General features: G+C 39.2%; 1 protein-coding gene across 1 annotated transcript in view; it reads left to right on the forward strand.

The window, feature by feature from the left end:
• Window positions 1–17,297, forward strand: part of STX6 (syntaxin 6) — a 40,041-nt gene that overhangs the window by 7,939 nt on the left and 14,805 nt on the right. Inside the window, exons 2-3 of the mRNA XM_024758825.1 lie at window positions 9,175–9,344; window positions 10,490–10,584. Of these exons, the coding sequence (XP_024614593.1) occupies window positions 9,175–9,344; window positions 10,490–10,584 (265 nt within the window). The remainder of the gene's footprint in view (window positions 1–9,174; window positions 9,345–10,489; window positions 10,585–17,297) is intronic.

Genomic DNA, 17,297 nt, shown 5'->3' on the forward strand with positions numbered 1-17,297 from the left:
AATGTAAGTCAGGTCTCATTTTCTACTTTTTAAAAATCAACCAGATGTTTCTTTCTTTTTTTTTTTGGCTGTGCTGTGTGGCTCGTGGGATCTTAGTTCCCTGACCAGGAATCGAACCCGGGTCCTCAGCAGTGAGAGCACGGAGTCCTGACCACTGTACCATCAGGGAATTCCCCAATCAGATGTTTCACTATAAAAACCACTTTGCAGACATTTGTTATATTGAATTAGGCATTTATTGAATGCCTAATAACTCTATTTGGCTCCTGAAATTATAGTCTGGTTTGGAGAACACTGTGCAGATATGTGAAACAGTGTAGATGAAAGACAATATGCTTTGCGTGTAAGAGTTTGGAATAGAGCTGAGATACTGTGGAGACTGAAAAAACTTGGAAAGACCCCCAGGGGGAATGTTGGTCAGTGACACTTTAGTGAAGCAAGTAGGGCCTCAATCTGGGCCTTGAAGGAAATGTCTGCTTTTCATTTGCAGAGGTGTAAGGACTCTTCCAGCTGGGGAAGCAGTGAGTGAAAGTAGAGCCAGGAATGAGGAAAGGGAGGATGGGAAGAAGACCTGCCAAGTGAAACAGATTTTGTTTCAGTGAGAAATCAGGTTGGAGATTAAAGTCGGCCAGTTTTGGGGTGGAGGAGGCGTGGAATACCCAGCTGAGGAGTTTAAAGTTAATGTTTCCTATTGTAAATTCTTAATCAGGAGGTGGTTTTAACTAGCAGTTACTATGCACTTGCCTATGGTCAAACAACTTCTGAGGGCTCAAACCCAGGTCTTCGGATTCCACAAAGAAAATAGATTTGTCTGGAGCCTTTGCAAAGATGGGATTGAATAGGTACTGGAAGGCCCCTCATGCTCTGGGCCAGCAGAACTAGAGGCCAGAAGACAAGAAGTCTGAGCCCCCGTTCTCTTATTTGTTTAATGAGTGCAGACTAGTTATCATGAAAGTTCCTTCTAGATCTAAAATCCAGTGATGCAACTTAAGTAGAGGTTGTGCAAGGTGAGGAGTAAGAGGAAGAGTCAAAGATGATGCTTGTCTAGACAAGTTTCAGATCTTGGAAAATAGTGTCCCTGTTGACTAAAATGAGGAAGTTAGAGAAGGAAGCTTTTTTTTTCTGTTTCATTTTGTTGTATGAGTATTTACTGTTTTGTAGGGAGGATATGATTGGTTTGGTTTTAGGCAAATGGAATGATCCTGTAGGCAGCTAAAAATATAGGAATTAGTCCTGAGTGAGAGGTTAGGGTTGGAAATGCAGTGGGGAGTCATCAGCTTCAAGGAATCTTTTGAACCTGCTAGTGTTGGTGAGCACCTAGAAGCTATAAAAATAGTGCTGAGAAATACTGGGACCAACTGGAGGAAGAGGAAAGAGAAAATTAGTAGAAACTAGAAGAGCACAATGTCACAAAAACAAGGAAGTGAGCGTTTCAAGAAAATAGGCTGTGGTGTCCAGTACACTGGAAATGAGGACGAGTTCAAGTCACCCATGACTTTGACCTGCAGTGTCATTGGTGGCAGTAGTGGTATCCCAGGGGCATTGTGGAAGCAGCAGCAAGTTGAGGTCAAAGTTGTATATAACTATAGGAAACTAAGTGAAGACGCTTTTTTTTCCCTCCAGCAGAATTATTGCGAAAGATATTATCACAGTGAAGTTGAATTTGGAAATGGCAGTAAGGTCAAGTGCAGGGTATGTGTGTTTTTCCCCTTAAATACAAACGATGTGAGTGTGGAAGTCAAGTAGTAAAAAGAGCTTCTCACCTAGCCCAAGGGGTTGGTGGTAGAACAGGTTGGTGGGATATGGGGTAGAAGGGTGATAGGGTTGCAGAGGTTTGCCCAGCCTAGGTTTTTCAGGTTTCATTAGTAGAGTGGAAACCATCTGCCTTCACTAGCTTCTCAGGGTGTTGATGAAACAGGGACCCTACTGTAAACAGACTTGCAGGATGGGTGCTGCCCCAGGTATAGGTGTTGTGGCTTATTGTGTTTTTCCAAAGGTGGCCGCCCCAATATATATCCTGTCCTATTTGCTTTTCTTAACTTGTGAAGCTGGCATTCTTCTATCAAGCTGGGGTCCTCATTCCTTTTCTTTGAACCCAGGCAGACCTTTGTAACTGCCTCGACTGACAGAATGAGGCAGAAATGACACTGCTTGACTCCTGAAGCTTTCGTCACAAAAGACAACCAACCAATTCAGCTTTCACCTGCATCTTTCTGACTTGGGACACAAGTCCAGCTCTACTGAAGCCACTCTGCTGGAGCACGCTTGTGGAGAGACTGTGCAGACACAGAGATACTACCGAGGAGCACCTGCTTCTGCAGCCCCAGCCTGGCAGTCTTTCAGCTGAGGCCCCAGACATTGTGGAGTGGGGACAAGCCATCTCTTCTGCGTTCGGCATGAATTCCTGACCCACAGACTCCCCATAAGAAATGGTTGTTTGATGCCATTAAGTTTTGGGGTAACTGTTATACAACCACAGTAACTGGAACGGATGCCAGTTCAGAGCCCATTAGCATGGTCAAAGAAGAAAGGAGAAATCAAAAGGCTGATGGAGGCTGCAGCTATGGTTATCCTGCAATTCGTTGGCCCAATTGAATGACAGATTCCGGGAAACAAAAGCTCCCTAATGGCTAAAATACTTCTTCCTCCCATCTTAACAGCAAATTTAGTGAGATCCAGATAAGAAATTATTTTATGGGCACCTGGATGTATTGCCTGAAGCCCTAAGGGTTGGTTGGGATGGTGAGCCTTTTACCATGGTGGAACAGACTGGAATGTTATATGGCAGGGGCTCAACTAGCAGTGACCAGGGGTTAGTGCTGGGCTGGCTTCAAAAACAAACTGGGGGGGCTTCCCTGGTGCAGTGGTTGAGAGTCTGCCTGCCAATGCAGGGGACACAGGTTCATGCCCCGGTCTGGGAGGATCCCACATGCCGCGGAGCGGCTGGGCCCGTGAGCCATGGCCGCTGAGCCTGCGCGTCCGGAGCCTGTGCTCCGCAACGGGAGAGGCCACAACAGTGAGAGGCCTGCGTACCGCAAAAAAAAACAAACAAACTGGGGGACTTCCGTGGTGGTCCAGTGGTTAAGATTCGGTGTTTCCAATGCAAGGGATGCAGGTTCGATTCCTGGTCAGGGAACTAAGATCCCACATGCCACATGGCGTGGCAAAAAACAAAACTGGATTGGTTAGTCCTGCCAGTGTCAACTCTTTATTTATAAGGAATGGAAGAATCTGGCTTTGAAAGCTTAGATGAAAGCTTTATTTTTGCCTGGAAGATACATTCTTCAAAGATGTGGACTGTGTTTTCATTTTTGACAGTTGCTTACTGGGAAAGAAGCTCTGTGTTACAGGTGGTCCCATGGGCACTGGCATGGCTTGCAGTGAAGGACCTTCATTCTGGTGGTCATAAGGAGTTCATATCCATGAGGATATGATGGGTCCCATCATTTTGATGGGCCGTTTGGTGGACAGTAAGGGAAAGAGGCTCATCTGTAGTATTTCCAATGCTGTGACTCTTGTTACTCATGAAACGTGTAAGACAAAACTGACTTTGGAAGTATCTGCAACAGATATAGGAGCAGAACATCTGCTTGACTGTTGTAGGAGATAGCCATCTCTCTCCTTCAATGGAGTGAAAGATTTCTCTGGGTCAGGAGCTAAACCTGTAATTCCTAGGAAAGTAATTAGCAAGTTTTTGGTGAAATGGTGTCAGACATGATACCCAAAGCTGTCTGTGAGCAGATTATTATTTACTAAGAAGATTGCTAAACTGAAGAGCTCCAAAAATTCAGGGTATACATGACCCCTCATAGAAAGTTGTGAGTGTCAGACTTTAATTATTCCCATTACGCACTTGGAAGAAAAACCTGAAAAGAGCTGCACCTAACTCTACAGGAAGCAGAGGCAATATCTTGTGATTTTGACCTTTCTGGAGAGCACAGATGAAAGTGGATCATTGTTGACTAAGGAGTCGGCAGCTGCAGCGCTGCCCACAGCGTGCAGCATGCTCACGTGGGCTCACTGTGTGGTGAGCACTAACTGTGGAGTAGCTGATGCTGGGCATGCCTGTGTGGGAAGTGCCTAAGTAGCCAATTCATGCAGAAACAACTCCCTTACCTTTCCTGAGAAAGTAGGTGAAGAAAATTCCGCCAGCTCTCTTCTGTTGAAACCCTCACAAATATCAAACAGCTGTCGTGGTTATGTACTCCTCTGTCCTATTCATCCATTTACTTGGAATGACAGGTGATTCTAAATATTTAGTCCCAGATATTTACGAATAGTTCTGAATTGAGCAGGTTGTCTCACTAGGTAGGGTCTTGTACATTATTACATTGTGTCTTGTATCTCTTGAAACTATTCAGAAATTCTAAGTTCTTTGGTATATTCCGGTTACTATTAATATTTGGCTTAAAAATAGGTTTTGTCTGTGACACACGTTTTCTCTTCATTCATGCCTTCTTTTTCAGGGTAATGCTATGCTGAGTTGATATTGGAAGAAGAAAAATTGGGAGATGTTTTAAACTTTGAGGGACCCCGTTAGTTGCTTTTAAGATAGGATTCCTTGACACACTGCGTGTTCTGGCTTTTCAAGATCTGAACCATTGCTGACAAGTTCCCACCTTTGTGATCCCTTAAAACGTGTCTTAGAAATGTAAACTAAGACTACTTTGATTTTCTCATGTCTATGCTATTACATGAAAACTAAAAATGAAACCTCTTTTAAAAATAAGAGATTGAGAGTGGAATAAGCCAGGTCACTGGCCAGGCCTGTCGGGTTTTGAATGTCGTCCTGGGAATGCTTTGCAGCATTTTTCTAATTCCTGCCGTTTCTTTCATTTCTTCTTTAGGACATGCACAAGTTCTTGCATGCTTAAGGACTCCTTGATTTCGCTCTGTGCTGCAAGAATTGAGTCTACCCACCTGCCCCTCCTCCCCCTCAAGTCTGAAAGTGTGGCCCTTGGATCCCAAGGGGGTCTCAAGATCCTTTCATAGAAGAGCCCCTCAGCTTCAACTGCTTTTCATGATACTACTCATGTTATTTGCTTTTTTCCATCATGTTGACAATAACACTGATGGTGCAAACTGCTGGTGCCTTAGCCTAAATCAAGGCAGTGGCACCAAACTGTACTAGTAGTCATTGTATTCCTCCCTCACAATGAAAAAGAAAAATGAGAATCATATTCCTTCAAGAATGTTCTTCATGAAACAGTAAAAAAAAAAAATTATCAAATCTTGAGTCCCAAGAACACCTTTCCTCGTTTTTTTAAAAGTTATAATTTACCTACAGTAAAATTGACCCTTTTTAGTGTATACTTCTGTGAAATTTGACAAGTGTGTATAGTCAGTAACGACCACCTCCACAAATAAGTTGCAGGACAGATCCATCGCCCCTAAAAGTTTCTGTGTCCCCCTTCCTCCATGCCCAGCATCTGGCAACTACTGATCTATTTTCTGTCCCTGTAGTTTTGCCTTCTCCAGAATGTTACAGAAATGAAATCATACGGTGTGTGGCCTTCTAACTTCTCACATTTTGCATAATGCATTTGAGATTTGTCCATATTGTTGCGTGTATTTGTGGTTTGTTTCTTTTTATTGCTGAGTAGTATTCCATTGTTCAGATGTACCACAGTTTTCCATTCCTTAGTTGAAGGACATTCGGGTTTTCAATTTTTGGCTGTTACGACTAAAGCTACTATAAGAATTTGCAGGTTGTTGTATGAACTTGTGTGTTTTTGTATCACCTTGAAGTGGGGTTGTTGGGTCATAATGGTAAGTGTATGTTTTGTATGTTTTTTATAAATTTATTTTATTTTTGGCTGCGTTGGGTCTTCATTGCTGCGCGTGGGCCTTCTCCAGTAGCTGCAAGCAGGGGCTACTCTTTGTTGCCGTGTGTGGGCTTCTTATCGCGGTGGCTTCTCTTGTTGTGGAGCACGGGCTCTAGGTGCGCGGGCTTCAGTAGTTGTGGCTCACGGGCTCTAGAGCGCAGGCTCAGTAGTTGTGGCGCATGGGCTTAGTTGCTCCATGGCACGTGGGATCTTCCCGGACCAGGGCTTGAACCTGTGTGCCCTGCACTGGCAGGAGGATTCTTAACCACTGCGCCACCAGGGAAGCCCCTGTATGTTTAATTTTAAGAAACAGCCGCACTGTTTTCCAAAGTAGCTGTACAGTTTTGCATTTCCACCAGTAATGAATGAGAGTTCCAGTTACTCCACCACCTGGTCAGCACTTGGCATTGTCGATTGGTTGATTAGTTGTGTGAAGCCATTCTAAGTTTGTAGTGGTATCTCATTGTGGATTTACTTTGCATTTTTCTGATGACTAATGATATTAGGCATCTTTTCATGTGCTAGTTGTCATTTGTATGTCGTCTCTAGTGAAGTGACTGTTCAGATCTTTTGTCCATTTTTAAATTGAGTTTTCTTAAGTTTTGAGAGTTTTTTTTTTTAAAAATATATTGTAGATACAAGTCATTAATTAGACATGTAATGCACAAATGTTTTCTCCCAGCCTTAGTACACATTTTAATACTCTGTGGGACGAAATGAGAGAGTGCATGAAACACTTTGGCTGTATAGTGAGCTAAGATGGTGACTCCAGGGAAAGCATTTCTGTGATCCAGCTGTGAGCTGAAATAGCTCGTTTTTTCCTCCAGAGAATCTTATTTTTTCTTAAAAGAATGACTCGCAAACTGGTTATTGAGATTTGCATATGTTCACAGATCTCAAAATTATCTTGGGATTTTCTCAAAAATGAATGAGGTGAACCTGTCACTTCTCGGAAAACAACTGACAGTATTTTTGTGGATGATGAAATTAGAGCCTTTTTTAAAAAAATAGAATTTTGGAAAGCTCGTATCAACTGCTATCATCTTACAGATTCCCAGTAGTTAAGTTTTTCTGATGGAATTGGTGGTGATATTATTATATGATTTTGGATATTGTATAATGAAATGAGTCAGCATTTGGAAGATCTTTGATGCTCAGTAAACTAATACTTTACAAATGACCAGTACGTGATGCTGTAAAATCATATGTGGGTAAAACATCCCTTCACGGTACAAGATGGAGCAGTGGGTTGTAATGTATGAGAATATACAACGTCTTTGGTACAGTTTCAGCTTCCACGCTGCAGCTAACCTTTAAGAAACTGCCACTTGTCGAGTTTTTGTATTGTGTCAAGAAAGAATATCCACAATTATCTGAAAAGACTGTTAAAATACTCCTCCGTCTTCCAACTACCTATCTGTATGAGGCTGGATTTCCATCATATACTTCAACCAAACGTATGTCAACAGACTGAATGTAGAAGCAGATGTGAGAATCCACCTGTCTACTGTTAAACCAGATATTAAAGAGATTTGCAAAAATGTGAATCAGTGCTACTCTTCTAACTAAATATTGTTGTTTTAGAAATTTTTGGCGAAAACATTAACATATCATAATTTCATCATTATGTTGGATTAATTGGTCAATACTTTTAAATATGTTTGAATTTCTAATACAGTAAGTGGCAATAGATAGAGTCCACATTAATCTGAATTCTTTGGAGTCTTCAGTAATTTTGAAAAGTGCAAAAGAGCCCTGAGACCAAAAAAGTTTATGGATCACTGCTTAAGAGTGTAATTCCGGCATCCTAGTTGTCTCCTGGTGTGGAGAACGTGGTATGCCCTAGCCCGAGGCTTCTAGTTCTCAAAAAGGAATTCAAATTTCCTTTACAGAACTGATAATTTTCATATTCTTTAGAATGAGATACCATTTTAGATACCTTTTTAACTCTTGTCTTCTGTTGTCATAGAGGATATTCAACACTTACAAATAAACCAAGTACTTCATATTATGGCAAAATGTATACCTCTTTCTTTACCAAATCAGCCAGAAACTTCAGTAAAGAGTAAAAATAGCAGATTGACATCTCACTTACTTAGTCCTTCCTCTTTTTGTCTCAAATAGAGTTTCTCTTTAGCGCTAAAAGCATAAGACTGATGTGAGAGGAAAAATGAGGGGACTTGCCTAACCCATGAACTGGTTATGAACATAACCTTGGTAGATTCATTGTTGGCCGCGTTGAGCTCAGTGATTTATTCAGCTGGGCCCAATGGCTGTATTCTGTATTTAACATTCAGCTTTTTAGCTCTCATCAGTATTCACAGTCCAAGATATTGTAAGGCACCTTTCTTCATTTTGTTAGTGCTGTCTCCTCTGGTACTTGAAATGTCAGAGGGAATAGGATGCGTGCAATTTCTGTTTTAAAGCGATAGATAATGAACACACTGATTGAACACCCAGAAGAACTGGTGAAGAAATCATAGAAGGATCAAAACAGATCTCTTCGTTTAGGAGCATGAAGATTATAATCTTTGTACACAAGAGACCATGATTATACAATGAGTCCTTTTTGGCTTTTATATGTGGTAGTGTTAGGTTATAATATTTAAATGGTGGATACTGGCCCAGTGGCAGGGGCAGGGGAGGAGTTTTTAAGACCTTGTGACTGTATCTAAAAGCAAAATAGACCATCGCTCTTAATGGCCTAGTCTCACTCCCTAAGCATGAAGCACTAATCTGCTCTACAGAGTTGCTTAATCCAGGAAAGTAGATACATTTAAAGCTAATAATGTTTAGGAATCTTCTAATGAGATGTTGGATTTTAAAATGTCTCAGGTTAAAATACTTGCCTTCTAAAAGACTAGCTGTGAAAGAGTAACCCTTCCTTCTATCCTTTTTTACCCCTCTTCCACACGAACCTCCCCAAGAAAAGGAAAGTTGTTTTAGAACCTTTTCTTCTGAATATAAATTACTTCACTCCAACTGGCAACATGTGTGAATGTTAACGGCTCTTTAGTTAATTTATATTATAGCTTCTTAGACTACTTTTAAGGACAGTCTGTTAGAAAAATTAAATTTTGTCCTTCACAAACCAACTTGGTAATTATAGCTGCTTAAGTAGTGGCTGTTTTATTTTGAAATCAGCTGAGAACATAATACTCAGCCTGTTATTTTAAAGTTTTGAACTTTGATATTTGTCCATGAAGAGCCTTCTGTAACGACTTAAAAACACTTTGGGGAATGGTGGTTGCTGAGGATGGTGTCTGATCGTAAAGGTTCACCCAAGTCTTATAAGTTGCTCGTGGAACATGCCGTCTTATATCTCTCCTTTCCCTTCACCTGAATACAGAGAGGTACAGAAAGCAGTCAACACTGCACAGGGATTGTTTCAGAGATGGACAGAGCTCCTCCAGGACCCATCCACAGCCACGAGGGAAGAAATCGACTGGACCACCAACGAGCTGAGAAACAACCTCCGGAGCATAGAGTGGGATCTAGAGGACCTGGACGAAACCATCAATATCCTTTTCTGCAGTGTCTGTGCCACGTGAGGCAAGCAGACAGATGGACAAGTTTCATCTAGATATCTCAAGTACATAGATTAGATATTGCCTTTTATCGTTGATTGATGTTGCCCTTATTCGTACCATTGACACACTTAAAATCGTTGACCAGTAATCTAAGGTAGAGTAGTCAGATCCTGCAACGTGAAGGTGGCCTAGCGCAGTGATTTTGAGCTTGGACCCTGGAGTCAGACTGGATGTGGAGTCCATAATTTCTATTAATCACAGTGACCCCGGGGCACCTTCTAAATTATTAAAAGACAAAGGTGTTCTCTAAAACTAGTGGAACAAAATACGTGAGGGAGTGGGATCAAAAGCACAGTTACAGGGAGATATGTCTTCCCTCGAGGTAGGAGGGATGAGAAAAAGATTGGGGGAGATAGAGAAATTGTGAGATTAGAGGACAAAAGTTTTAATAGATATTCCTCATTCAGCAATAGTTATTGAGTGTGCTATGTGCTGGACATTTTGTTAGTTACTGAGATTGGATTGATAAGCAAAACTATACCAACCCTTGTAGAATTTACCGTGGGAGTATAGAGGGACTTGGGGGTGGGAGAAACAGACATTAGTCAAATATTGGCACAAGTGTATACTTGCAGATGATAAGAGATAAGTACAGAGAGCCATGTGAGTGACACGGATCAGCAGAACCAAGCTGGGGGTGAGGAGAGCAGGAAAGCTTCACAAAAGAAGCCTCGATCTCTAGGTTAAGAAGCAGAGTTAGCTTCTTGGCAGAAGTGGAATGAGTTGGAATGGCAAATGAAAACAGCTTGCTGTTTCCCAGGACAGAAGCTGTCCACTGAAAGGTGATCTGGAGTCAAAAAACGTGCTGGCAGGCATCTGGAAGAGCCCAGCTCAGCTGTGGTCAGACACCCATGGGTTTGCAGTGAACCCAGGCAGGTCATCTCTGCCTTGGGGCACAAGGATCCTCATCTAGCTGTGGGCAGAGAAAGTTTGAGAGTGATTAGTGCCAAGTTGACTATGTGTTCAGAAACGCTGGGCCAGATTTTATTGCTGTGAGGGATTCTGTGGCTTCACATGATGTTGGTTGTTAGGTTTTCGATGATGAAATTGCTTTACCTTGACTTTTTGACCCACGCATAGTCGAAGCAAATCCTAGGAAATTCAACCTCGATGCAACCGAATTGAGTATAAGAAAAGCTTTCATCACAAGTACTCGGCAAGTTGTCAGGGTAAGGGATGTGATCTTACTGTGTAATTTGTGCAAGAAATAGCCAGACTTCTCTGAACTCTTCCCTTTAATTTAAACTAATAGGTCAACTCTGAAACTCCTTTTTAATATGAATTAAATGCCAGTTTTCTACATATTTCTCTGATTGAAAAGAAATCTGTTTTTAGTATCGGTAAGCCTTTTTTCTCAGAGCAAAAATGAGAGAGTAGGCTGCTGGCTTTGGGAAGGTTACTGTAATCTTCCTGTCCATACCTCTCATTCCTCCAAACCAGTTATCTTTTTTCCTCTATATTTCTTAGTATACTGTATTTCTAGACAAAAAGAAGAACTGCTATTGTAGAAACCATTTGCTTTCCTGATTGATTGGTAATCCCTTTGCATTGTGAAGGGTACTCTTACTGGGTTTGGATGGCGGCCTCTTCCACCATCTGAATTGCTTCTGGAACTCTTGCAACCCATTTACTGACATTTCAATATACAACGGCTTGACAGCCTTTCGGGAGTTATCCAGAGCAAGCAAGCATCTATCAGCATGTAAAAAATCAATCCAAGGGAACAAATCTTCAGTCTAAAATTATTTAGATAATAACCTATTATTTAAAAAACCTAAGAGAAAATAGCATTTAAGTGAAATCTTATATCATTAAGATATGTTTGTATTTTGAAACTATATGGCTAAGCCAGTTGATTAGCATAACTAGATGTAGGAGAACCACCTGTCTTTAACATATGTACTAGAAAGCAGCTTCCTTGAATAAAAAGACTTGGGATCATACCAGTGCTAACATATGGCTTTTTAAGAGTCATCTTAGGCGGGAACCTTGGTGTATGCTTGCCAAAGACTCCATGTCATGTGATTTCCTTTTGAAATTATTTCAGATGGTAGGTTATCACTGTACTTTAAATATTCTTGTTCCTTTACTCATTAGTTGCCTTTCTGTATCCATGTACCTAAATTGTTTAGAAATAAACCCACATTGTAATGGGGGCAGTAACCTTTTTAGACCTAGGTGCCCCATCTATATGATGAACATTTGGATTAGACACTCCTAGTCTCTAGCCAGTTCAGAGGCTATCTGATAAGGAAGCCCTGTTGTTGGGTGATGTATTTTTTTGGTAAGGTAAATAATTTCCCAATTCCTTATTTTATAAATGTAGTGTGTGCTTTTTTAATTTTCTGTGATAGATTTTTCTGAAAATGACTTTTGTAGATGTTGGTATTTAAATGGTGCCTTGCAGTGAAGCATATATTCTTGACTTTAATCATTATATTTGTTTTTCTGCAAGGAAGTACTTGTAAATTTTGCAAATTGAAATTCAGAGGTCAACATAGTAAAAGTTAAGTGAGTTGGTATAATTGGAAGTATAATCCAAAGTTCATTTTATAATAATTGAAAAGCTTTTTAAAGTACATTCTTTGAAAGAAGTATTCTAAATCAAGTCCATACTTCATAATGTTGCAGTCCTTTTATAGTTGAGATCTAAACTGTACTCAACTGTGTGACCCAACTGAATGTTTTAGAGTTTTTAATCATTCTTCTAATTTATTACTCCTTTTTGAAAGCTGCTACTATTTGCCGGTGATGGGTTAATAGTACCTAACTGAGTTTTTGCTCATCTGATTTTAATAAATTCTAATTGAGGTTTTGTAGAAGAGAAGTGGTAATTGATGCTAACTTGATTTTTTTTAAAAAAAGCATTGTGTTGATTCAATATTATTGCATTCAGCTGAACAGTATTTGTATCCAGAACTCTCTGGGTTCCACTTGGAGGACACTGATATTGTGGGATCAGAGAGTTAGCAATTTGGGGAAATGAAACACAAGACCTAGCCCAGATTAGGAATTTGTACATCACAAGTTTATGTAAGCTCCTGTTACCATTATCAGTGGGTTTTCATTTAGTTGCTTAAAGGAATACCTTTTGATCCACAGTGTATGCCAATTGTGCTTTCTCCTTCTTAGGGCATTATACATCTGTTGTTGCTGTTCTACCTGAAGAACTAAATCTTTCTCTTGTGTTTGTTCTCAATTAACGTCCACTGTTTTGCTTTTTAATAAGTTATTTTTGTTTATCTTCTCAATGTCCACTGTTTTTTAATAAGTCATTTTTGTTTAAAAAGTTTTGTGTTTTTCAAAACGTCTTTTAAGTTCGTGCAGTTTTTATTAAGTTTTGCTGGCAGCTTTTACTAAAGAAAGCAAAACATTCTTGTTTTGTTTATATAACCTTGGTATTTTTGAGGTCATCATTTTTACATTTGTGGAGTCACGTATACATCAGAGTTTTCGCTTGTGAGATGTTCGTGTTACGGAAATCTATTGCAGAAGTGACGTTGGGTTAATTTAGTAGTGAAAGGTTTTGCAGTAAATGTCAGAACAGTGAGAGAGGTGAGGAGACCTGAGTTCTAGGCTCAGCTGAGACCTTAATAAATTTTCAGCATGGCAAGTCATTTAGCCTCTCTGGATCTCAGTTTTATCAATTAAATGATCCTCACTAACATTCTCCAACTTTGTTTAAACTTTCAAAGGCAGTCAGAACTATAGCACCGCCTCCCCAAAATCCAACCTCTTAAAACCCAAGAATTGGTGGTAGTCAGTTATAAGTCAAGATAGAAATGGCTTTGGTTAATCAAAAAGGGTGAGTCATACTCTGTGGTTACAAATGACACTGGGATGTGACTCCTATGAGTGGGAAGCACTGGGATTTACAGTGTGCTGTTCACTCAGCTTGGAAGATGGCATAAAATGGGAACAGGAGCATAAACAACCGGGACCGTTGTTGTTCTTTCAGCAGGTGAACCATTTTTTATCGATACTAACTGCTGTCTTGACTGCTTGTTCTAAACTTCTTGTATTAGAAAGAAGATGAGGAAATTCCCTGCGGTCCAGTGGTTAGGACTCCACGCTGTCACTGCCAAGGGCCCGGGTTCGATCCCTGGCCGGGGAACTACCCACAAGCTGCACAGTGTGGCCAAAACAACAACAAATAACTTGTTTTTTTTTTTCAAAAAAGATGAGTAATTATGTTTTTGGCATGACAGGTGGTTAAAAAATGCTCAAAACTGTTTAGTGACATAGTTTAAAATTCCATATCCTAATAAGAAGGTAATCTGTGGTATGGTATCTGGCAACTTTTACACTACATAAAAAAAGTGCCATCCTGAAAGTGAAAGCCATAGCTCTTTACCATCTGCCATGGCCCCAAACAGGGTGCACACCACACAGCTGTTGAGTTCACTGACCATCGGAGCTAACATATACCCACACACACATATTTTATTAAACAGAAAATTTTTAAACTGGAACTTTAAACCGTGTATTTCATTAAAGTAACGCGTGCTCATTTCAAAGAAAATTAGAAAAATTTTACAAGAGGAAAAAATAGAAAAACCTAAACTCAAAATAAGAAACGTAAACACAAAACTTTGTTGTGTTTTTTACATAGTTGTGATCATACTGTTATGCAGTCATAAGCATTTTTTATTTTAACTTTTAAAATTAAAAGTAATTCATACTATTTTTAAAATGCAGATAATTTTGATTAAGAAGTGAAATGCCCCTCCATTCTGTAATTCCACTCCCTAAAAAAAATCACAATTTTAAGTATTTTTTCTAGCCATTTTATAGACATTGAAGTACACTTTTAAAAGAAATGACATTAGTCTGTATTTTTTTTCTATGAAAAAATATTGTGGACATAGTCTTATATCAATACAGATATATCTAGACCAGTGCTGTCCAATAGAAATACTAAAATGCAAGCTATCTTTAATTTTCTAGTAGTCATATTTTAAAAGTAAAAAGAAACGGTGAACTTAATGTATTTTTTAACTTAGTATATCCAGAAGATTATTATTTAAACATATAATCAATATAAAAGTAATAGAGATTTTTTGTTAAATTTTTAAAACTTTTTTTTACTAAAACTTCTAAGTCTGGCATATATTTTACGCTTAAGGATATCTCAATTCAGAAGTGAACTTTTCGTTGGGGATACTTCATCTGCATTTAGAGTTTATAATACAGTTGAAAAGGTTGATTTGCACACCATGTATTTTCCAGACATGTGAAAGTTTTCCAGTAATTGAATTTAAATCTAAATTAATTAAAATTAAATAAAATTAAAAATTTAATTCCTCAGTTGCACTGACTTCATTTCATGATCTCAATAGGTAACCGTAATTGGCTAATAGCTATTGGATAGAGTAGATTTAGATGATCCTTTTTAATGGTTGCATACTTTATCAGTCCCCACAATGACCCTATAAAATATTATACAGAAGAAACAGGCACTTAGAAAAATTGAGTAATTTGCGCAACTTTGCATAGTTACTAAAAAGCGTAACTAAGCTTGAACCCAGGTCTTTGACATGAAAGACTATGCTCTTAACCTCTTCTCTAACCTGGTTCTATTATGATCTGTTTGATCATTGACCCTATTGGTAGATATTAGGTGGTTGTTAATTTTTGGCAATTGCAAATCATACTTCAGGAACCATCTTTGTGAGCATATCCTGAATATTTAAGTACTAAAAAGTTCAATGAAAATGCACATTTAAAACACTGGTTAATATTTTCAAAGTATCCTGCAAAGAGACCTTATCAATGATATTTCTAAAAGCAGAGTGTAGATTCCGTGTTCCTTAATACCTATATCAACACTAAGTAGTGTTCATCTTTTTCATCTTTGCCAATCTAACTGGGAAAAATATCTCTTAACTTGCACTTCTTTGATTATTAATGGGTTAGTGCATCTTTTCATGTTTGATCATTTGTGCTTTTCTGTGAATTGTCTGTTCACCGAATTCTCTTCCTAAGTGTAATGTCTAGTACATGGTATTACATTGTGTATAGGTTTACTATAAGTTACTATTCTCTTGTTTGGATATGATGCTTATTTCTACTTTTCTTTCATATTGTAAATAACACTGCAGTTTACATCTTTGCATATCTGTTTCAGTATATATTTTCTATCATTTCCTTAAAATAAGTCCTATTAGAATTACTGGGTCAAGGCAGTGGATATTTGTTACAAATATCAAAGCTCTTAATGCAAAATGCCAAATTTATTTTCAAAGGGTTGGTCTAGTTTACCTTCCAGCCATTGTTCAAGAGCAGTAGTTTTCTTTTAAACATTTTTATTAAGTTATAATAGTACAGGAAAGTGCATGCACCCCAAATATACAGTTTAAAGAGTTTATAAACTGATCCCAACCATGGAAGCAGACCCAGAAGCATTCCAGAGCATTCCCAGCACCCCCCAGAAGCTCCCTTGTGTGCTTTTACAGTCATTACTGCCCCCCTCACTGTCCTACCTTCTAACAGCAAAAGCACATTCTACAGACAGTGTTCAAAGTTCAACTGGAACTTCAAAGTCACTTTTTCCATACATGTGGGCTGATATTTTTATTATGCAAGTAATGTTCATTATTTTTAAAAAGGCTACTGTAAAATGTATAAAATGCATTAAAAAAAAGCATATATTATCCCACCAGTGAACAATTCAGATATTTGCTTTGTGTAGTTATTAATATATATCAAGTAAATGGGATTGTACTATTCATATTGTTTGAATATCAGAATATCATCTTAAACTCCAATTTAATTGATAATTAGAAAAGGAATCCTGCAATCCAGGAGATAACAGCATAATGGTCTCCTTTGAAGGCTTCTAGAATTTGTGGGGATCCGAGCTTCTCAAACAGCTTCTCACCTGGGAGACTTGTTAAACTGTTCCTTAGAGTCTGACTTAGTAGGGCTGGGTGGGGTCCAGGGACCTGCATTTTTAACAGCACCTCAGGTGACTGACTCAGGTAGATCTCAAACATTTAAGAAACATGGCTTATATCACTGTTTCCCTTGTTTTAAACGTACCAATACCTCCATTTTTATGGTGAATACTTTTTTTTACTAAGTAAATTTTTCTCAGTTTCTGTGGGTGGCATTCTTTTATATATATATATTTTTTCTTTTGAGGTTTGTGAACAGATAAAATTTAGAATTTATGGGTCAGCTGGACCCCAGGTAGAGCACCCTCAGAAATCCAGTGGGTGAACGACACCCTACTTGCCCAGTGTCATTTCCAAGGGCTCACATACTCTCTTGTTGAAGGCCTCCAATGTCAGGGCACTTGTTCCTAGAGGCACCCTTTCCCATCGTGGGCGGCACTTCAATGTGTGGCAGTAAAATGATCTCTTTACTTCTGCTTTGCTTAATTGCCAACATTTTCCCCACAGAATAACCAAAGTGATCTTTTAAAACATGAACCAGAATACTCCATGGCCCTGCTCAAAATATTTTAAGGGCTTTCCATTGCCTTAGAGCAGGGGCCTGCAGTCTGTGGCCTATGAGATCTAAGAATGGTTTTACATTTTTTAAAGGGTGGTTTAAAAAAAAAATGTGACAAAGGCTGAATATTTACTATCTACTCCTTTACAGAAGTTTGCCAACCACTACCTTGGAATAAAATCTAAGCAGCTTGAAGGTCCTGCATGTTTTGGCCAGACGTGTCTTACATCCTCCCTCCGACACCCAGCACACAGTGGCTTCTTCAGACAATCGGGCCTTCCTTCTCAAAAGCTAAAGCATTGAGCCTTTCCTGCCTCCAGGCTTTTGTGCTTGCTGTTTCCTCTGCCTGGAATTCTCTGCCCTTGCTCTTTCTGTGGTGGGCTCATTCTCGGCCCTCAGGTCTCAATCAAGTGTCACCCCCATCTTT

Source organism: Neophocaena asiaeorientalis, unplaced genomic scaffold (assembly GCF_003031525.2).
Source record: "Neophocaena asiaeorientalis asiaeorientalis breed wild unplaced genomic scaffold, Neophocaena_asiaeorientalis_V1.1 scaffold182, whole genome shotgun sequence".
In the NCBI taxonomy this organism is placed as follows: domain Eukaryota; kingdom Metazoa; phylum Chordata; class Mammalia; order Artiodactyla; family Phocoenidae; genus Neophocaena; species Neophocaena asiaeorientalis.